The following is a 23,601-nucleotide window of genomic DNA, read 5'->3' as shown; positions in this document are numbered from 1 at the left end:
TTAACCAGTCACGGACCCCCCTCGAGGACCAGATCGGGGCAGTGGGCTTGGAAGTGTCGTTCCTCCTCCATGACCTCCGAAAGGCAGTCGACCACATTTTTGGATACCCCAGAGGTGGTGTTTACTTGGACGGACGAACAACGCAACCTCAAGCCGCATTCACCACCCCATATGGACTCAGACTCTTACTAGGGTTCACATAGGAGCGGCAGACATGGTGGAGATGCAACTCATCGGCGAAATCGATCCCGCTCCAATTGACGTACCCAGAACCGGACAGATACTGAAGACTGAGGTAGCCCTGGGGTTTCGGACATATCTCAATCTGTTTTCCTCCTTGACTAGATGGGTCACTGGTTAAGGCCACGTGCTGGGAATTCTTCTTTCCAGGGGCAGGGGTCTCTGTTATTTCCCTGGAGGGTGCGAGGCCTTACACGCCCTCACCGTTTTGAGTTACGATGGATAATGTTGGTAGGGAGGGGATCCATTGGGGGAACCGCCGGGGTCTTCACGTTTGGGGGCCAAGACGAGATTCCACCGCGACAGATACTCCATGTTCTAGGATGTATGGGGGTCGGTGGGAGGGCAGGGAGAGGTTGGGGGGAGTTTGTTGTTTTACAGTTTCTGTACAGCACACGCCACCACATAGTCCCATACTTTCCACATCAACTTTCGCACTACACCTTAAAGATTGGACACGACACCCACAGCAGGCGACACTCCCCTGGGGGATCTAAACATAGTTTCCTGGAGTGTACGGGGCCTATTGAATAAGGTAAAATGGGGGGCGGAACTCCACCTGGCAAAGGGTTACTCGGCCGACATATTATTACAGGAAACACATTTACTAGGTAACAAGACTATCTCTCTCGCTATGGCTACGCCACGGGATACCACTCCGGCTTCTCAAGGGGGGCACACGGTACAGCCAGACTTGTCCATCGTAGAGTCCCATTCCAATTTACACAGCACTGGTCAGATCTGGGTGGCCGCTTCACGGTCGTTTCCGGTACTCTGGCTGGGAAACAGTTCACAATTGGGACTGTTTACGCCCCACCACCGCTCAGCCAGACTTTTATTGACAGACTGACGCAAATGTGGGAGGATCTCCCGGGCGGCCCGACGATCCTAGGTGGGGACTGGAACGCCATCATGGCTCCCTCAGATAGGTGGTGAGCTCAACCCGAGCCGCTCCTTCTCCCAGATCTAAACTGAACATATTGATGCATACATTGGGTTGGGTGACACATGGCGGGACTTCCATCCCTCAGAGGCTGGATTCACATACGCATCATCCGTTCACCCCACCCTCTCACGTCTAGACTACTTGTTCCTCCCGCATAGCTATATCCACAGTGTCGCACGCCTCTATCCTGCCCCGCGGCCTGTCAGATCACTCACCGATCCAACTGAAACTCCGCCTGCAGACTCGCTGTGCCCCATACCGATGGCGCATGTCTCCTTGGCTGCTCAGAGACTCCGGATATTAGGAGATGCTCTATCGAGCAACCACAGATTATTTTAGTTTCAATACTGGGACCACTCAGTCCCCGATCATTTTATGGGAAGCCTTTAAGTCTACAATTCGTGGGGCTGATATCAGCTATCGTACAGGAGAAAAGCGGCGCCGCATGGCAGAGATACAAGACCTAGAAGATAGACAACTCACTCTCCAAATCGCACTAGTGGACGGCTATCACGCTGGTGCCCGCCGTAACTTACTACATGTTCAACAGCAGCTGCACCAGTTGCTCACAGATAATGCCAAAGAAGCCTGGCTGGCAACTCAATACAGGATCTATCAATGGGGCGACAAATCTAGTCAGATGCTCCATAGACTCTGCCAGGCTAGAGCATCCCCGACACAAGTCCCTCTCTTGAGATCCCCTGGAGGCGATACATGTACCTCCCCCGAGGCGGTAGTTCAGGCCTTTGCTGATTTCTATGCTGCTCTATATAACGACCACGAGGGATTAGCCGAACCTCTCACAGATGCTTTTCTTTTAGATGCCGCCCGCCCCCTCCCCCCACCGACGCTTCTCGGATGAGCAGCAGGATGCCCTAGACAAGCCCATCGCTCTAGACAAGTTACAGGCAGCCCTTTCCAATATGCACCCAGGACGTGCACCGGGCCCGAACGGGTTCCCATGCGGTTTTATGCGCCCCCTTATGGGGACCATCGCCCCCCACTTACTTAAAGCACTACACATGGCTTCGGAACAGGGTATCCTGCCTCCAGTCTGGCGTCATGCCGAATTAGTTGTCTTCCTTAAACCTGTAGTGTAGTTCCTATATCGCTGATAGGTTCTGCGCATTGGAATAATATACACTATAGTTTTGACATAGGACTGAGGTCAGTATGTGTCTATTGAGTACATTAAACTTAATTACTTGTGTGTGCCAGCTAACTCAGAGGTCACTAGAAACTTCTCGAATATACAAGAAGGGATTAGTTTCTGACAACCGCATAAACATGACAACTTTGTTTCCCTTGGAGTCGGAACAATCTCAGAACCGTGGAAACAATAGATAACAGTTTCACTCAGTCAATCGTGCATGCTTTGTTTCTACAGAGTTGCACAGGAATAGAGAGACGGGTGTTTCAATAAAAATGGTTTATTGAACAGTCTTATTTCTCATGCAAGAGATATGAACTGCTACAATCGTAAGACAAGATGCGAAGTACAATACGTAAGATAAAATAATACTGCAATAGCATGGTTTGTAGCTATGACATAGATTCATAAAATACATACATAAATAACTCAGGCTAAAAAGGTGAATACTTATCTGATGCTTCTAAATAGTTCTACCCTAGTGTACCTAACCTAAGTGTAGTACGAGGTAAGAAGTAGGTGCTGTTTTCTAAAGTATAGCTAGCTATAGTTTTAGTTTTGCCAAGAGTTGCCAAAAGTTTCTCTAAGTTCTAGTCTGCTCCATACCTTAGAATGTGTGAGGTTAGAATCTCTTTCCGGGACTCGATTTCCAACACCCCGCAAGGGGAGTCAGAAACACTGGAGCTGGATTCTCTGCGAGGAGGATGACAGCATCTGGTCAGTGCATCAGGCTGGAACTCGATCTCCTTCCGAACTTGCTGTGGCGAAACGCAAGTAGGCAGTCGAGCTGGACCGTCCCGGAACCGTGGTTTGCCACGGCAAGTGCAAGTATATTTATACCTTGAAGGTGTTTAGGAATGCCTGTATTGACGTAAAAGTCGGGCATCGGAACGTCATGAATGAACCCCTAAGGAATAGATGTTCATGCACAATAAATGTGTTCTTGGAGAAATCAATATCCAAACAAGGGAAATTCCTACAGGCTTAAGAGTCTGGTTTTCCAAGAACTCGTTGTGACGTGGATTGACGGATGTAGGAGACCATGCCTGTATTTGGTTATCATGGACAATGCCTAAACAAGGGCTGGATTTTCTATTCCTAAATAAGGGCAATATGAATTGTACCTATATAAGTGCATAAATCGGGAAACCTATATACGAAATCAAAATCTACACACTACACCCACTCCAGTTTCGTATGAACGACATTACTAAATCCCAAACATACTAAAACATATCTAAAAGAGAGTATTGCATTATTAGCTAAAACATATCTAAAAATATATGTCCTAAAAATGCATTACAAAACCATTGCTATGCATAAGGTGCTGTACATATTAAAAGCAATATTTCATTCTAAGCATATATGTGCATTGGAAATGCTAAATAGAATGAACCAGAAATATAGACACATGATGAAATGGCTCGTTAATACAGAAGAAAAGGGTCCGAAACCATTTCATTATCAGGTTAACACAAATTAATTGTCGACATGACAAGGTGGCAAAATCTCCCTGGAAGATTTTCAAAGAATTCTGTTCTCTATTAATAGTGCTACTATAAGCAGATTACTGAGCCAAAAAATGAAAAAAAATTCAAATTTGGAAAAAAAAAAAAATTCATCATAGGAAAAAAGTTCCAAAGTTAGCCCCTTGTCTGAAAAGAATGAAGGCCAGTCTCATCGGAACACTGTGTGCCTGAATCAAAAGTCACTGTGTGGGTCTGGAGAAAACATGAAATCTTCTAATGCTGTAGAGAAAAAGTCGTCTACCGTTGTAAGTGAAAATTGGAATACCTCGTTTAGAAGATTAACTGCCCATAGATTTGAACTATCGCCTTCAGCATTGGTTGCATCAGGAATGTTCGAATCAAATGTTACCAGCGTGCCTGATGTTTCTTCTCGTACCTCAGCAGTAGCAATTTGCGTCTGTGAGATCTCATTGAATGCAGTCATCAGGATTGGTAGCCGCTGGGGACAACACAGAGCATGGGCCGTTACCGGGTCCAGCAAAGTATCAATATCCGCAGGCATGACTGATAGTAGCGTTCGACAGATGTCTAGCACGCATTCTTCACTGCAGAGCAGGCAGCGTAGAACAGGTAAGATGCAATCTTGCCAGATTGGTCTGAATGACAGAAACCATGTGGTGTTTAATTCTCGTAGACGAGGTAAACCCAAAATTTGGACGATGCGCTTACGACACTTCATCTCCAATAGAGCTCTCTCCAAGGTGAATTGGGTGTCGCTGGTGATTTGGCTTGCCATATCGTAGCAGTAGGAGCAAAAATAGGATCCCTGCAAAGACTGCTATAAGGAGCGGCAGTCCGCCTAACAGTGCACGAAGTTTGGAAATATGCTGAGGACTGCTTGAAAAGGTGCTAACAGTCCTGCACATACGTGTTTAAATACATGTATAATACCGCTCGTATCAGACATGTTTAAGATACGACCTAACATTTCTGAGAAATGCACAGGGCAGTTTGTATACAAAAGGGTATGTATCTCGGCAGAAGTCCTTTACGACTTGTAGATCATAGGTTCCTCTGGCCGAGGTCAGTGGCACTGTTTTTTGTAAAAGAATGGCTTTCATTCTGCTCAGAGTATCAATTTGTATAGAAGATATGTTCAGTGAAGGCCATAAAGGAGACTCCCAGACTGTGTCTATTTGTGGAAACAAGACTTGCATACAGCAAGTGACCCTGGATGTAACCGTAACTAGATATGGAATACCTGGCAACATGCCACAGCAGCTGTGATCCTTCAAAATAATGTAACTCCCATTAGAAAGTTGGCCAAAAATTGGATTAATCACTGCAGCCGGTGAACCTTGCAGGTGACATGATAAGTTTGTAGTGGAACCATCACAGGCCCCGTGTAAGTTAATACCCTGACAAAGGAGAGAACCGCTTGGTGAGTGTTCACAGTTTTCACCGCTAAGAAACGCTTCAAGTTCCCCACTCCAACATCTATGTGTGTAAGGTAAATCTCAGGATGTCTTGATGTATCCTTTACCCAACCTTTCATATTTGCCTACTGGTATATGTTTTAGGCAATACTGAAAATGGAAAGTTGCAACAGGCAGAGTAATTTTATCATGTATGAGCCATTCAGTAGCTGTTTTTTCTGCCACTGTGAATGGTAATTTTTCCAGTTTTTCAATGCTCAGCACAGTGTAGTCTGCTCCCCTTTGTGTCAGTTTGATCTGTTTATTAGTGAGATTGAATTCTGAAAACAGTGTAGTAGTGTGGATTAAACGCCAAGGCACATAGACTGCACGCAAGTTTTGTAGCATCCAGCCCAATAGCATGATAGAAGGTAGCTGAGACTGACCATGTTGCAACATGACCAAGTCCTGTTTCATGATGTCTATGACAGAAGACACAATACAGTCCTATGAATATATTGTGGACGACAGAGTCGTTAACCCATTGTCTACTACAGAGAGAGTTTTCTCTAAATTAATACAATCAATTTCTCGTATTCGTTCTGCAGTCTCTGCTTGGGTTACCTTCCATGCTTCATTATAAGCAGCGTAGATACCGGCATATATGAAACATTTTTGACGCAGTTTTCTTGGTCCTAGCAAGAATTCCCTAAGGTCTGTGCCTTCTTGAAGTAAAGTTAAGTGTTGTTTTACATCCTTCAGTGTAGCTTTCTGTAGCCAATCAAGGCAAAGTTTCCCTACACTGTATGTTGTTACTACCCCTGGATACTGTCTTTGAACATAGCGTGGGTCTGGCCTATTGATAGTGAAACCCTGTGTTTTGTTCAGGAATCGATCTTGACAGTTATTCGTGTCTGTGGGCCAGAGCAACCATTTTTTCCATTCTGGATCTGATCTGTTGTGATGCAAAATAGTATGTACGTCGACCTCCCCCCGTGTAGTGCTATTACTTGCAGGTATAGTTATGGTCGGTGTGTTCATGTCTTTGATCTTGGCTAATCCAAGGCAAGACGTTTGTTGGACAGTGTCATTCAAAAACATAATTTGCTCAGGTATGATACAGGCTCTAAACAAGGCTTCTACCCCCTGTACTTGCCAATCTTTTGTACCCCAGACAGATTTTGTCTCAATGTTGTCTTTCCAAAAGTCGAAACCCTGTCTAGATAGTTGGGCAATAAAGGCTGCAGAATAAATCTGTTTCGTACTGGTTAACATATTTTTCGTTCCGGTCTTGTTCACATTTTTAAAGTAAAACGTTTCAGGATTAGACAAATTGAAGCCTGAAAAATATGGAAACTTCATTGCAAAAGTTTTTGAACTACCCTTTGGAGGTGTAGAACAATGTTCCCATTGGTTATACATAAATACATTTCTAGGTGTTGCAGATTTATGCAAGAAATTATGCCCATAGTGGTTATAACAATACATTTGTTCATAGTCTGATGAACCTTCTAAATATTCATGATTTGTTAATACTGTAGACATCTCTAGATCAGACATCATGTTATTAACAGTCTCGAAGTCCCAATCATCAGAAAAGGTACTAGAGGTAATAAAGTCACTTAATGAAATCTTAAATAAATGTGGAATCTTCAAAAGCTCCGACGGGCCAAAAATGTCATATTCAGTTCTGTCCCAAACTATGCCATCTGGTATAGGAACGGCTGTGATGCTCACTGCTGACAAGTCTCTTGCTTCACGATGGGATGATTTATGTGGCTGGAAAAGTAAGTTCACTCTTTTACTTGCTGTGTTCATTTGAATATATCTTCCATTTATCAGCATACCCAGAGTTATTACCAGAGCTAACCATAGTAGAAAGAAGAATATTCCCAAAACAATCCATAGTTCAATCCATGGTGAAACCAGATAAGTCTTTTTCAGGAGATAAAAAAAGCATGTTGCTTGTTCTTTGAAAGTTCTTTGTGCTGGCGTGGTTTCAGGTTTGCTGGGATCCTCAGAAAACGTATCAAAGTTCATGAAATAGCCAGAGGCAGTTCTGTCAATGGTTGGAATTGCATCAGGATTTGTTGAATTTGCAGGAACCAGTTGATCACTTGTTACTTCGTTGTAGACAGATGTATCAGGACTGTTATTTGGGTCTCAAGAGGGACGAGTTCCATAGCTTTGTTGCTTAGTCCTTCATTTCTCACTGCAGAATCTTCAAAGGTGATGAGTCTTTCAGTTTGAACCTCTTGGATTGTAGCTAGAGGAGTGCGTCTGCTACACTGTCATAGTCCACTTGGCCTACTGCTTAGTATCGGCCACATAGTGTGGTTTGATCAGGTCGATGGACACAAATCTTTTCTCCTTTTTACCAGCAAGGGGCGGCAGTAGTACTGTTCTTGATCTGTGGATTGCTAGGACAGGTACTGGTTGTCTGTAAGAAGGCCCAAATTCCTTCTTGTCCACGATCTTTTCTCTGACTAGATCACCAAGCTTTGGGATCCAGACCGGCCTTGCTGGGAAGGCTGTTTTTTCCCCAGTGATGGTTGGCTTCAGGAGCACGTTGCTTTGTTTCGTTCTTAGTTCATTTAAGTCCTGTAAAACAGCCAAACGATCTTTGATTATCAAATTTCTTATTTTCCATCACTGTGCCTTGCATATCAAGGTCCGATACCAACATTCTAGTTCCAAATAGAACTTCATATGGAGTGACACCCCCTAGAGAACTTCTTGGCAAGTTGTTTATTGCTCGCTGGACCCCATATAAATGTTTGACCCACCCATCACCCGAACCGAATGCCCTAGCTGTTATAGACTGCTTTATGTCCCGGTTTTTTTCTTTCCACAACAGAATTTCCCTCAGGATTGAATGGAGAAGAATACCGCAATGCTACGCCCAAACTGGCCATAGCTTCTTTGTAAGCTCGAGAGCTAAACGCAGGACCCTGGTAAGAATGTATTGTGCCAATTGCGTATGTGCTGATAAAGACGCGCAAATATTTTATAACAGTTTGAGCGTCAGCCGAGCACTGAGGCCACATCCATAGGAACCTTGAACACGAATCCACTGAGACCATGATATCTTTAGAGTTACCATCCCTTTGTAAGGGACCGCAGTGGTCCAGGTAAACACATGCTAATGGCTTATCTGAAATTAACAGGGGCGTCTGCGCAAGACGTTTCATAGTAGAGACTTTCATCTTCTGGCATATTTCACATTCCAAAACATAATTCCTGGTCTGTTTCCTAATGCCTGGCCACCAGTATCTCTGTTTTAATAACGATACTGTGGCGGAAACACCTGCATGGGCAGAAGTGATCCCTTCATGTGCTGCTAGGATTAGTCCTAATCTATGTTCCATGTTTGGTATTACCCCATGCCCCACTCCAGGGATTCGAGGAAACGGAACATTGTTCGCATCAATTATATAGGAGTATTTCAGTGGAAATTGTTTTAGGTAACGCTGCACCACTGCCTTTGCTTGAAGCATTGACAGCCAGAATTATTTCACTGTCTATTTTCGTTTTTGAACGAGTGATTGCAGCTACGGAAGCCTTTTGCACAGCCCCCTTCGCGTCTTCATCAGCCAATGAATTCCCTTCAACGTGAACGCCATCACGTTGATGACTCAGCGTGTGTATCACGTGAGTGTTTTGTAGTCCGTTTCGCAACTAAACTACTTGTTCCTAAAGCATTTTATGCTCGATTGTGCCACTTTTTGCATCTTTGAAATCATTTTGAAGCCAATTCTGTAAATATTCGTTGTAAGATTGAACTCAGTAAAAAGAATCGCACACTAGGAGTGTGGAAAATTCACGATCCGTGTTTTCAAGTGCCATCTTGAATGCTTGTAGTTGAGCTTTACAATCTCCTAGAGAATGCGTTTTTGTGACCATTGGTCTGAATTTGCCATCGCGCATACGACCTTTAATGATCGCGCATGCTGCACTGTAAGCTTGTTTACTGTCCGTAGCAGGTTGTGCAGATCCATCAGTATAAATTATACATTTGTACTGATCAAGAGGGAGAATTTCAGTAGGCAGAGGACATTCGTGTTCGTATTGCAGGAATGCTTGTGTTTTCAAGTAAGGATCGAAAATATATTCAACAACAGTTGCAGCAAGAGAATTAACCCAATGTAAAGCCTTTGCATTCGGAATGCTAGCTTTAGTAGCTGCCTCTAAGGCTGGTACAGGGGTGACGACCATAATGCGTTTCACCTGTGCTAGGGCTCGGTCTTTTGCTACACTGGTTTGAACTGCTGTCAGAATCTTTTCTGTAGAAGTGAATTTCATTTCTGCTTGTGTATACAAGTGTGATTTGTATGCAATTGGTACTTTTTCACCTTCGTTAAAAGTTAAGTAGGTGAATCCGCATTGACCCGGAACGATTCGGATCACTAAGTTGCATACATTTACGCGTGTTTGCAAGTGTTTTGTTGCTAACATGTCTGTTTGAAGTGAACGCAGAATGTCTGTGTGTTCTTGTGTCCAAGTTGTGATTTTAAAATCAAGTTTGATTAATTCGTATAGAGGTTTAAACATCTCTGCGTAGTTTAGAATGTATTTTCTTCCAAAATTCAGGAAATCTAGAAATCGACTTTTTCGAAGTTTTTCAGCGTTTTTGAGGTTGGAGCAGCGCACACTTTTCTAAAATGTTGGCTGCCAGGCTTTTGCCTTCACTTCAAAGTTCATATCCTAGGAAAAGGACGTTGAGATGGGCAATTCTGGACTTTTTAAAGTTGAATTTGTAACCCTCAGAGGTGAAGCCCAATATAATGGTGTTCACCCTGTTCAAGTGTCTGTCCAGGTCATCGTCTGTCAGATATAGATCATCGACATATGACAATGCCTCGTCATCATAAATTTGTAGTAACTCTGTTACTCTTGCTGAGAATAACCCCGGGCTGGTTTTGAACCCCTGTGGGAGTTCACAGAATTGACGCGGAGTCCCCATTATTGAGAAAGCGGTCAAATATCTACTTTCAGGTGCAATATTTTGACAAAAGCAACCATTTGAAATGTCCAATGTGGTTTTGTACTTTTTACGCACAATGTTATTCATTATTGCTGTACTTTGTGCATTTTGCACTGCAAATGTTTTACGACAAGAGTTTAGGTGTCTGTAATCCAAAACTAGACGATATGTATTGTCTGGTGTGGAGACAGGAAACAAAGGATTGTTCATTGATGAGGTGGATGTTTCAATCACCCCCTGGTATTCAAGTTGATCTAAGATCTCCCTGACTTGTTGTTTAGCTTCTTGCTTAACCGGGTACTGCCTTTGTGCAGTTGGTTGATTTTTTAATTGGATTTTGTGGTGAGGCGAGTCCTCATCCCATCCTACACGATTCCTATAGAATGCTGAGGCCTGGGCCACTGCCCATTTCCTGGCATAATTATATTTTAAGTGTACTGGAACATCGTTGGAGAAGGCTGGCATAATGATGTCTTCGCCATGTGGGCACTCCCTGACAAATTCTGGTGGCCAGTCTTGTTCTGCTAGAAGTATATCATAACCCTTTGAAAGTCGCTCCCAAAAGAGTGCTTTCACTTTTAATGGCATGTCTCCCTCCATCCACAGTGTTATTTCATATAACCTATGCGGAGAACTAACCCTGGTATCTGCAATTTCAACTTGAATGTCCTCATTCAAGTCCACTGTCTTCAGAAGCTCCTTCAGGTTCTGGCGTGCTACTGTAACTTCTGCTGCGCTGTCCAACATTGTCTGAGCCCATTCTCCGTTCTGAAGTTGTGTTCTCAGAATCCTCGGCATGTCTGATCTTCAGACCTGCAACCTTCTTCTTGGAGAATTTAGGTTTTGGTTTGTTTTTCTGAACGTGTTGATCGTCTTTGGACTTCACACATTCTTCTTCGTTCTCTGACCGTCCTCTTCTTTCGGATCTCTGTGATGATATCTGAAAGGTACGAGAGGAACGTGCATCAGTATCAGTATCTTGATACCGTTCAGGTCTCACAAATTATCCCTATTCATGCGGTTGTACCTCCTTTCAGAGGGCTCCTTTTGAGGAGACCGACCTCGGGATTGAGAATCTTTCTCTTTTGAATGTTGATTGTTATTTTCCCACTTCTTTTTAGAAGAGGTAGAATTGTTTTTAGTAAAGGTCTTTTCAGACAGTTGTGCTTTAACTGTGTATTTGTATTAAATTTTGTATCTTATTAAGTAATTCTACGTCTCACATTGCTTCAATGTCAGGATGAGGTGTGTAGCCGGCGAAAATCGGCCATGTTGCTCCTGGTCTGCCTAGAGGACCGAGCCTGGTAATGTGATTGTAATGTTTTAGGGAGCCTTTAAACCAGAGATCATGTTCCTGGTATGTGAGTGGAATTTCAATATCCTCGGAAGGAATATATTCCTCAGGTGGTTCATCTTCTTTGTAGAAGTGAAACGTTTTAGTTACTGGATTTTATTCTGGGAATACTATCCATGAATAGAATACCTCTGTCTGGTGAGATTTATGTGCTTCTATCACAAAAACTGCCCTACCACCTCTTGGTGTTAGGCCATGTTTTATAAGTTTTGGAGTGATGGCTCTCCTTAAATTTGGAGCGACGATTTTCACATTTTCATGGGTTTCATCAAAACCTGTATAATCAAAAGCTGCTGCGACTTCGTCGGGTACAGTTCCACCAGTATCGGTGTTTATGCCGTTTTCGGTCATTGTTTAGTGAAAGTTTCAGAGCAAGTTTCAAGGGAACAAAGATAAGGTGCACAATATTTTGGAACACTGTATCCTTCAACGTTGAACAAACCAAACAGCTAATACATAGGATTCTTGTCCTACTCAGCTATGGCGGATATTATCCCTACCCACTCCAGATGTCTTATGGAGTATTATGAGTAGGGGTCTCTGAGAAAAGCACGACTGAGTTACTTCAGTATCATGTAGTGTAGTTCCTATATCCCTGATAGGCTCTGCGCATACACTATAGTTTTCACAAAGGACTGAGGTCAGTATGTGTCTATCGAGCACATTAAACTTAATTACTTGTGTGTGACAGCTAACTCAAGGCAACGAGAAACTTCTTGAATATACAAGAAGGGATTAGATTCTGACAACCGCATAAACATGACAACTTTGTTTCCCTTAGAGTCGGAACAATCTCAGAACCGTGGACACAATAGATAACAGTTTCACTCAGTCAATTGTGCATGCTTCGTTTCTACAGAGTTGCACAGTACTAGAGAGACGGGTGTTTCAATAAAAAGGGCTTATTGAACAGTCTTATTTCTCATGCAAGAGATATGAACTGCTACAATCGTAAGACAGGATGCAAAGTACAGTACGTACAGCAGCAGTTAAAATAATAGCATGGTTTGTAGCTAGGTCATATATTCATAAAATACATACATAAATAACACAGGCTAAAATGTGAATACTCATTTGATGCTTCTAAATAGTTCTACCCCAGTGTACCTAACCTAAGTGTAGTACGAGGTAAGAAGTAGGTGCTGTTTTCTAAAGTATAGCTAGCTATAGTTTTAATTTTGCCAAGAGTTGCTAAAAGTTTCTCTAAGGCTTAAGAGTCTGGTTTTCCAAGAACTCGTTGTGGCGTGGATTGACGGATGTAGGAGACCATGTCTGTATTTGGTTAGCATGGACAATGCCTAAATAAGGGCTGGATTTTCTATGCCTAAATAAGGGCAATATGAATTGTACCTATATAAGGGCATAAATCGGGAAACCTATATACAGAATCTAAATCTACACACAACAAACCAGGCTGCCCTCCAGAAGATCCAGGTTTGTATCGCCCCATATCCCTATTGAAAAAGGTCCTGGCCGATCGCATTCGCACTTGTATTCTGGACCTGGTACATCCAGATCAATCGGGCTTTATGCCACAACACTCTACCAGGCAAAACATCAGACGGGCCCACATTGCTCTGTAGCTGAGGCCCACCGCCTGGAATGCCCCCCTCCAGGTAGCCCTGTCGACGTGTATTCAATCCACATACTGCGGCGGGATTGCGGCAGTAGACATTCGGGCGTACTATTGGGCATCTCAGCTTTTGGTAATTAATGAAAGGTGGTAGAACTCTCAAGCTGAGCCAGCCTATGCAGTAGAAAGGCACTTCCTAGCGAAATACCCGCTGCTTAATCTCCTATACAGTAATTCGTCCTTAGAGGCGCTTCCCCCGGCCTGCCGAACGGTGATTCAGATCTGGAGACAGGTGCCCAGGTCCATGGGTTGGCGGGGCATGCTGACAGGTGCTACTCCCCTTTGGCGGGGTACACACCTCCGGCCCGTTTCGACCCTGACGTGGTTTCGCAGATGGGATGATATAGGGATATCTACACTCAGAGACGTAATGCGGGTACCCACACTTAAATCCTTCCAGAGGATGCAGGAGGAGTTTGACCTACACAAATCTCAATTCCACAAGTATCTACAGCTCCGCCATGCTCCGTTTCCTCCGATTAAACACCTCCAGTCCCTACCTGAATTTCACCCCATGGAAGGTAGACTACTAATGGGTGATCCAGGGGCACACAAAATCCGTCATATTTATCAGACCCTGACCACACACTCCAAAACTAACATACATCGGACCCGGGCGGTGTGGGAGGCGGACTTACCGGCCCTGACCGACAACGACTGGACCAAGGCCGTGGCCAGCCCCAGGTATTCTGCTGTCTCAACTAAGTACCGGCTGATCCAGTTCAAATACCTCCACAGAATTTATTATACTCGCCTTCGCCTCTGGAAGATGGGGGCTATTCAGTCAACCACATGCCTCCGTTGTAACTCCGATGACAGGTCGTTCCTTCACACCGTCTGGAGTTGTGGAGCACTGCAACACTTTTGGTCGGGCATGCTATCTTGCTTGGGACGGGTGCTGGCGTGGGACATCCCGGCAGACCCTAGACTGACAGTTCTCCATAGCACAGACACTTCTCCATAGCACAGAGGATATCGGGGGAACAGATACAAGAGACACCTCCTATTCCTGGGCCTCACCTTAGTCAAGCAAGACATTGCACTGCATCGGAAGGCCTCCTGTCCCCCTGGGGTGGCAGCATGAAAACGGCCTTAGATAAATGCCCACACCCTCTCGAACGATTATCAATGACCCGCCAATCTGTGTTAGCTTGCTATGGAATGCGGACCTAAACTCCTTATAGTACATCTAAGTATCACTTCTCAAGGGATGTGTGGTGCAGGGTTGAGGAAAGGGGGTGGGATGTTAGGTTTGATGTTCTGCAGACCTCTTGGAGAGGATATTTCCAGTACCTATTGTTTGTATTATTCGTCATGTGCCTATATGCCGCTTACTGGATTTCGCCCACATGGTACTATAAAATCAATAAAATCTGTTGTTAAAAAAAAAGAAATTGCAACAACAGAGACAAGAGTATGTGTTTATCCTTTAGCTAATATATAACAACAGTACCCTCCCCAGCAGTCACAGGGTGGTCCCCGGTCATCACATCACACCTACTAACATTGTCATTCAATCGCAAATACCTGACCTGCCAGGCTCTGCAGCCTACTTCTGATCTAGAGTCACAGCCTACAATTTACCTTCACTAAAGTGCTGGTTCTCTAGCATGGTTTTTGAGCCCTTAACGGTAAAAAGTAAATTTATTATTATTTGGTATAAAGTGTTTCCCAAGATCTGAGCTCTAGATTCTCCATCATTTGCCGACAGCATCCGACAATTTCACAGACTTCTACAATAGACTTCAACAAGGGTATCTCATCTCACATATACTCATAAACACCCCCATACATATACTCAGCGAGAAGACTGGGGGCACGTTATTACCTACTAAACAGCTTTACCAAGGAAAATAGACAATCCCCTACAGGGGGTTCAGGTAAAACGATTTGCACCTAATGATTAGAAATCAGCTGCCACCACCAGTTAGCAGTGTCAAAGGCTGAGTATAGCAGTCACACACACTAAAAGTAGTACTACTTTGCGTTTTCCTCAAAAAGACCATCCTACTATTTAACTGATATCTGATTTTTAATATAAATACTTTGCCTCCTGACCCTGTGATCTACAGAAACAGTGAAACTTAGGCACATCATAGTTTGCAGTGCCTAATCCTCACTTGCATTATTATAATGGAATAACCTCTGATTTTGTAATTCCAGATGGGCAAGATTTAAGAAACTCCTTTCCTGTGGTTGTAGATGTCCCACAAATGTTTACATTTAAGGTCGCTCAAGACCACAACAAAACCAACTTTTCTAGCGAGACAACTTTAATTCTATCATTACCAAAGGAGTAGGAACATCACTGCTTTTGTTATATATCTTTTAGTCTTCCCTAACAGACTTTGAAAGCTGTATGGTTGTGAAAAGGCTTATTGTCAGTTTACAGTAGGCTTAAAGCCATACCTTGCTGCTTTAGGTGGGGTCATGTTATGTTATGTTATGTTACTGATTTTTGTACCGCGCACAGCTGCCCCAGCCAAGGGGCGTCCTGGCGCCAGGAAAGGTGAACACAACAACACAGAATGCAGCAGGGTTAATTAATTTTATTAAAAAGAAACGTTTTAATGACACCTCTGAACCTGGTTAAATCTTCCACCGCACGGATGTCGTAGGGAAGAGCATTCCAGAGCTTGGCAGCTACTACTCGAAAGGAGCGGCCACCCGACCTGTTCAACAGAAAACGGGGAACAACAGCTAAGTTCTGGCCCAAGGATCTCAGTGAGCGAGAAGGGATGTACGGAGTAAGAAGATTCGTGAGAATAGGTGGAGCCAAGCCTTTCAGAATTTTAAAGGCCAGGCAAAGCACCTTAAACTCAATACGCCGCGCAACAGGCAGCCAGTGGAGAGTATGCAGTACTCCGGACACTGAGTAACGTTTGGGCAACCCAAATATTGCTCTTGCGGCGGCATTCTGCACTCGTTGTAGCCGCAAAAGTTCAGCCTTGTTCGTGCCTGCAAGCAGAGCACTGGCATAGTCTATCCCAGATAATATCGAGGCCTGGACCACCAGCTGTCTAGTGCTGGCATCAAAGAATTTGAGCACCGGCCTAATGCTCCTGATAATGCCGAAACAAGAGGCAGCCACCTTCTTAGTATGGCAAGTAAAACTAAGTGAAGGGTCCAGCCAGACCCCGAGGTTCTTTAACTCCATTGCAGGAGAAGGGATCATACCTAACTCGGGGGGGCCACCAGCTATCATTCCAACATCCAGGAAGCTTACCAAATACCATCACCTCTGTCTTCTTAGTGTTCAATTGGAGACAGTTCTGATTCATCCAATTGGCCACCGAGCGCAACCCCTCACAGAAGTTGGGGGCATCCATAGCTGAGTCCCCACTTAGTGTGACCGCCAGCTGCGTGTCATCTGCATAGGAAACCATTGTCAAGCCCCAGCGTTTGACTACAGCAGCCAGCGGCCTCACGTAGAGATTAAAAAGAGTGGGGCTCAGAGATGAGCCCTGAGGAACCCCCAACGTGAGCGGGTGAGTGGTGGACTTACCGGGTGATATCGCAACCTGGAAGGATCTGTTGGAAAGAAAGGAGCGGAACCAGCCTAATGCCAACCCCCTAACCCCAGCTTCCTCTAACCGCCGCATCAAGATGTCATGGGACACCGTATCAAAGGCGGCACTCAGGTCTAACAAGAGGAGTGCCGCTGTTTGTCCGGAGTCCAGCACGGAGCGCAGGTGTTCAGCCATATATAGCAGGGCAGTCTCCGTGCTGTGGGCTTTACGGAAACCATTTTGCGTGGGGTCCAAGATGTTAGCTTTATCAAGGTGGTCCGCCAGGATCCCATTCACGTGGGTTTCGATGACTTTAGCAGCCCACGGCAGCAAGGAGATGGGGCGGTAGTTCTCAGGTTTAGTGGGGTCGAGGGTAGGCTTTTTCAGGATGGGAGTGACTACCGCTTGCTTCCACTTGGTAGGTACGGTCCCTGAGCCCAGAGACATATTGATAAGGGAAAGCAAGGGAGCACGACATGTATCCTGCATGTTTTTAAATAGGGCCGGTTTGAGGGGGTCTGCCGGGGAGCCAGATTTAATTTTTTGGCTCAAGAGATTAAAACCCTCCTCCGATAGGGGGGCTAGACAATCCAGGATCCTATCCTTGAACTCAGGACAATCAACTGGATTCGAGCAGTGCACGGCAGTAGGGAAGGTGTGGTAAATATCTTGCACCTTCTGAACAAAGAACAAGGCCAGGCGCTCGCAATGGGAGTCTGTGCAAATTTCAGCCGCAGGGGTCCTCTTAGTTATGAGGTCCTTTAGGACCTTGAAGATTAATTTGGAGGGGTTCGGGCTGTTCCGAAACTCCTGCGCATAGAAAGCGGCACGTGTACGACACACCGCTCTGTGATATGCCTTGGATATAGTGAGGTAGCAGATCTTAAGCGCGGGATCATAGGCTTTCCTCCATCGCCTTTCCGCTTGCCTACACTCTCTCTTGAGAGACGCCAGAGTCTCATCATACTACGGGCTATGAGCCTTGGTCCGGCACTTGGAACGTACAACGGGAATAAGAGAGTCCAAGGCCGTGCCAATCCAAGTGCAGAATGCATCATACCCCCCGTCCACGTCAGAGAAGAGGGGTAGGGGTGTTTTTCCTAATAAAAGGTAGAAATCTTCAAGTTTTAATTTACACCACTGGCGGGACAGAGATGTTTTATTCAGTGCCACGAAGAGAGGATCTGCCACAGGGAGAACTGCTTTCACCAGCATATGATCTGTCCAAGGCAGCTGAACAGGGTGGCATAAAGTAATCTCCTCTAGGGAGGTAAAAAACGGGTCCAGTATGTGACCACCGGAATGGGAGGGGGACATCACTCTCTGTGTGAGCTGCAAAGCTTCCAGATCTGCTAAACAGCTCCTAATGGAAGATTGGGAAGGACAGTCAAAATGCAAATTGAGGTCACCGACCACATTAAAATTAGCACAGCCGAGAGCTTCTATACTAATGACGTCCGGGAGAGCAGCCCTAAATGCCGCATCGCAGCCCGGAGGCCGATATATTAAAAGACCTGAGAAGCTAAAGCAATGAGACAGAGAGATTCTGAAACGAGCACATTCACAACCTGGAAGTTTTAATTCTTTCCATTCACAAGGAAAGCGCCGTTTCACCGCCATTGCAATTCCCCCACCTCTCGAACCGCGATTGAGAGTTACCACGGTATAGTCAGGGGGGAAGGCAAGGTTTAAAATCGCAGTGTCATCGTCTTGTAGCCATGTCTCAGTCATAAAAAGCACATCAGGGGAGTCATTGGTGACCATGTCAAAGATCTCCGCCTGATGTTTGACCAGATCTCTGACATTTAGGCTATATATGCTGGCAGCATTCCCCTCCGACGCGCTGAACTGCCGAGATGAGATATGGCTGGAGCGAATGCGAGATGGGGGCGGCAGGTGCCAGCAGCAACAAGTGCACCGATAAGGGCCCCTTAGTGGTGCTACAGGCGGGAGTGGACAGACGACGCAAAGGTCACGTACGGCCAGTAAATCAGCTCTACCGTACCTGAAAGACGGAGAGGCCATAGTGTAGATGTAAGAGTCTGCCGCACCCCGCACTTCCTTAGCGCTGACGAGCGCAGACAGGCAGGACTCTGGCTTGACTCAGGCGCGAGTCAGGCGCTACCGCTGCGCGTCACCGCTGCGCGCCAATGCGAGCTTTAAATAGGCAAAGCGGCGGAACAGCGGCGCTGGAGCGCTAACCCCCGAACCCAGGATGTGCCAATAGCCCTCAGCAAGATGGCGGCGGCGCGTCACGTGACCCCGTGAGCCCGGACCCGCAAAGTGCGGTGTTAAAAACAATTATGGTGCGAGTAAGGGCCGGGGGGGGGCGCAGCTTTCCTAAAAGCAGGGACACCAAACAAAAATGAAATAAAATACAAAACCAGGGATGTTTTTAAAAGTTCCTTAAGCAGGCCACGCCAATGCGCGCAGCGCTAAGCCCTCACGCAACGTGGTGGTCACCTTTACAAGCCGTCATGCGGAAGACGGAAGAATGCTGCAGGGTTGTCAGCGATCTGAGTGTGGAGGGACGCAACACCCGCACACTGCTAGATGCAGGGACGGCGGATAAGGCTGTACGCAGATGCGAGAGGGAGGAGACGACGTGCGTGTGGTGGGTGTGGTGGGTGGGGGGGCGTTGGGATACGGTTTAAAGAAACTCAGGGACTGGTTGAGGATAGCAGGGGAAGGCGGAAACCGGTAGGATTGCCTTACATACATGTTGGACTGTAGCGGGGTCTGGGGGCTGGTGCAGCCACTGGTGTCAGTAGTAAAGGAGATGGGATTACCACGTGTGTGGCTTCTCCTGAAACGCCGCCGGTCCTCCGGGATGTCGGCTAAATGGCCGTGTAAGCGACAACTGCACCCCACCCCCCTCCCCCCTGCTGATCAGGGGGGTTAACGCATGGCTACGTGACTTTATGGCGCTCTGACCTGTCTGTGTACCATTTGTCAATAAAGGTTTTTGAAAACTAAAAAAAAAAAAAAAAGCCATACCTTGCTTGCGTTTATTGTAGCTCTCATTTTGTGTTCGTATAATTCCCTTGAACTTGGCCTCATTGCTTGGGTTGTTCTACTGCTTACATTTTAGGAACGACTATTATTTTTGGTTGAGCACTCCATGAGAGTATCTGTTCCAGCTGTCTCCCTCATGTACTTCTCCTTCTCTTACAAGTGTGCTTCTCCCCGACATGCTCAGTGTTGCACTCACGTTTCACTTATGTTGCTTTCTCACTCGTACTTTTTCCCCGCCTGCACCCGCCGCTGCCCTCGCCTACCTCTCGTTGCTACTCCCACGCATGTTGTTTAATGTAAAAAAAAAAAAAAATGCGATTCCCGCCCAACTGTATTAAAAGCATTGTTGCGTTGCTACTTTTTTTTTTTTTTACCACTTCATCTTTGATCGGTGAATGAAAAAAATGGCACCCGTGTCATTTTGTAGGTACATGCATAATAGATCATGCATGCGCCTACAAAATAATGTGGCTGTGTCATTACACCTTTATTTATTCCCTTTTTTTTCTTTTTTGCTATGCCGCACTGTATTGCTAAAAGGCACTGGCAAAACCAACGTTTTCCCGAAGGTGAGCACTATGGATTTGCCAATGCTTGTTTTTATGGTATCATTGGCCAAGCCTGCTGTTTCAGGCCTCTGTTACTCTGTTTCAGCATGTGCAAGAAAATAAATAGAATTTTCCACTCAAAACCTAAAACAAAACATAAACCTTCCCTTTAAAATGAGAATTAATGGCTAAGCTATTCCTCCACTAACATGTAGAATGTGAAATCCCTTTTGCATTCCTGCCTACCAGAAGGTCCGCTCAGAGTCAAATAAAAAGATAGTAAATGGTATAAAAATAAAAAATCTCATACCCATTACTAAGAAATAAAGTCAGTGTTTGTGATTTCCCATGATTTTCAACTCTTGTTTATGTTTTAAAAGTCCAACTTTTACTGGCAACTCAATAAGATATATTTCTAACGCCTATTTAATTGTTCCATATCAACACATGTAGGTTTTCAAATTCTGCAACTTGTGCTTTTTATGTAGCTGCCACAGCCGGGTCTCGATCCTCCAACACCACTATTGTGAAAAAGATGCGCTCCTACAAATTCACAAATGTTTCTTTTGATCTGAAACAATAATACATTTGAAAAAAAGACCGCAAGGGCTATCGTATCCCCAAACATAGCCGAGCATTTTGTCCCTAAAAATAGCTGTCTTATAAATGAAGGATGAGCGCTGAATTTTAAATTCGGGAGCATTAACAGGGCAAATATTCTATGGTGACTTATGGATATTTTGGGCCCGGAACAGTCCATTAAGCCAAATAATGCTTTACCCCGATGGCTACTCCAATACACTTTAATAACAACAATCACTTCACAGTGTTGATATCTTTATTCATTGCGATACAGTACTATTATTTTGTGGCGTATTAGGCACGATTAAAACAAAATAGATGCATACCTGCCGTTTGTTCATACTCCGCAAATCCCCAAACAAATCCATTTTAAAGCCGCCCTGAAATTGAAGAAAGAAAAGTTAAGCTCAAACATGCATATTAATCACTCAAAATAAATACAGCATGTGTACCAACGCAATATAACTACCAAAAGTAGAGTAACTGATGAATACAGAGCTCACAAATACACGTTTTCACAGATGCAACAAACACCATGTTTGATCACAGGTATGGGAATGGTTAACATTGGGCTATCAAAAAGGCTAGCAATGTTTATTAAATATTTTTTAAAAAACAATTCTAAACGGCATTACTGCTAATTAGAAATCATCTAATGACATCAAAAGCTTTAGAAAACAAGCACTAGCAAAGCCAATAGGTCTGGTGCACGCTGATAAGCTTTGCCAATGCTGGTTTTATTTTGTCATGTTTGTTATAAAACATTATTGTAGTGGGTGCTGTCAGCACTCCCCAATATTTAAAAAAAGTGGCTAAAAGTAACACAAGTTTTGGGAGCAAAAGCAAATACTTCCACAGTAGTCCCAAACACAAAAGGTTACTCATTTGAGAGTCGATATGCTTCTTGTGAAATAACAGTATGCAGTCACTCACAGGGAAGTAAGCCATGGAATAAAGTGGGCTGGCTCACTACCGTGTGCTGTAGCAGGTGGCAAACACATGGGAATGTGAAGTGACCTAGTTCCATAGGTTGATGTGACACAGCAGACGTAGCCAGGATAGATCTTTAGTATATTTATTAAGTTAGTAAAGTCCATAGAATAGCCCCACCAGGAGCAGCCTGCTAGCTGCTCAGCCCATCCTCTCAACTGTCTCACACCACACCAACCTTCCAGTCACGTCAACATTCCACATGGAACTCTCACACTGGCTGAGCAGCTAGTTAGAAGATACAGGAGAACAGTATTAACTTTACATGAAGATACTACAGAATGGCACATCAACAGACCAATGGATGAGGAGGGTGGACACCAACCCCTTGGTTTCAGGTAAAAAGAGGCTTGACAAGCGCTCATAAGAGAGTGAGCTAATGTATTTTAATGCTGGCCCGCAAAAACAAAACAACCAGGGTGTTTCGACCTGCAAACAAAGAATAGGTGACATGGAACATACAGACAAAAAAACGGTTCATGTAAACAGGATGCACTGCAATACAGTAGTAAGTGGAGCAAAACGAGAAGCAGAACGAAAACATGAATTTTTAGTGATTACGAATTACAAAATGATACAACATTGGATAGACAAGGTGAGATTGATAGCGCCTTTCTAAAAGAAACTTGGAAAAATCATGAGAATCCTAAAAAGGAATTGGAAGAGTTTAAAAAGTGTTCCAACATTACATAAAATTCTAGATAATACATCAACAGTGAGTTTCAGGAAAGCCAAAAGTATTAAAGACAAACCGGTACACAGCTGCTTTAAAGAAATCAATGTCATCGGGCAGTGGAGTAATTGAAAATAATTTTCAAATGTCAAATCGGAGACACATCAAATGGATCCGAGTTAAGAAACGGATGGAAAATAACTATAAATAAGAAAATAACATACAATAATACATTTGTCGTGTACATTTGGGTATGACCAAGAAATTTGACTTATGTGAGAAGTCAACTTGTGTAATGAAGAAAAGAATTCTATGACCCCCACAGAGGTATCAGAAATAAATTGAAACTATCTGGTAGCATGTCAATTCAAGGAAAACATGTATGTGATAGGATGTAGTGGAATTGCTACAGTAGAGAAAATAAATAGATGAACAGTTTTGAGAAAACTGGTATCAGGATGCATCTTATATACTGGAACAATGACCTCTAAATGATTAAAATCAGAATGAAGAGCTCTTTGTGCAGCTACTTTAATATGGATAAAATATGGAAGATTGAAAACAAAAGTATTATGTGTAATGAGATACAAATGAAAAGAACATGAAATGGTTTGAACCGTTGCAACACAAAACAGTGATTAGGTATATAAAATCAAAGAAATTATATTGATGATACATTCACCTATCAAAGGGTAGAATTATTATTTGACCATGGATAAACATATTCATAAAAGACCTGGTAGCTAAACTGTAGTGGATTATGTAGAAAATCCATAAACAGAGAAATAAAAGAAAGACTCACCTACCAGAGGCCTTTAATGATGAATAGGATTATAAACAAATGAGAGCGCTATGATAGTATTATGTGATTATTAAACAAATAAAAAGTTATGGCAGCGGGATGAAAGAGAAAAGGGCTGCCGTGAACCAATGCCTACCTGAAATCATATTTAAAAATGAAATGCAAAAATATTTTGTCGTCAGGTTTGATTTAGATTATAGTGGACAATTATCAATTCGACAACTGTTAATATGGACTACTGCATGAATGTATACTTTTTTAAGCACTGAACACACTTCATGAAGAACAGTA

The 23,601-nt window shown here is 44.1% G+C and overlaps 1 protein-coding gene across 5 annotated transcripts in view; it reads right to left on the bottom strand.

Moving 5' to 3' along the window:
• The window catches only part of SEC11C (SEC11 homolog C, signal peptidase complex subunit), a 148,373-nt gene that overhangs the window by 103,261 nt on the left and 21,511 nt on the right, over window positions 1–23,601 (bottom strand). For all 5 annotated transcript variants that reach the window (XM_085630486.1, XM_085630462.1, XM_085630494.1 and 2 more), the window contains exon 2: window positions 21,172–21,225. In XM_085630486.1, coding sequence (XP_085486612.1) covers window positions 21,172–21,213 — 42 coding nt within the window. In that variant the 5' untranslated portion in view covers window positions 21,214–21,225. The remainder of the gene's footprint in view (window positions 1–21,171; window positions 21,226–23,601) is intronic.

The sequence above is a fragment of the Triturus cristatus genome, chromosome 2_1 (assembly GCF_964204655.1).
Source record: "Triturus cristatus chromosome 2_1, aTriCri1.1, whole genome shotgun sequence".
NCBI lineage: Eukaryota > Metazoa > Chordata > Amphibia > Caudata > Salamandridae > Triturus > Triturus cristatus.
This window is presented reverse-complemented; position numbering and strand designations above follow the sequence as displayed.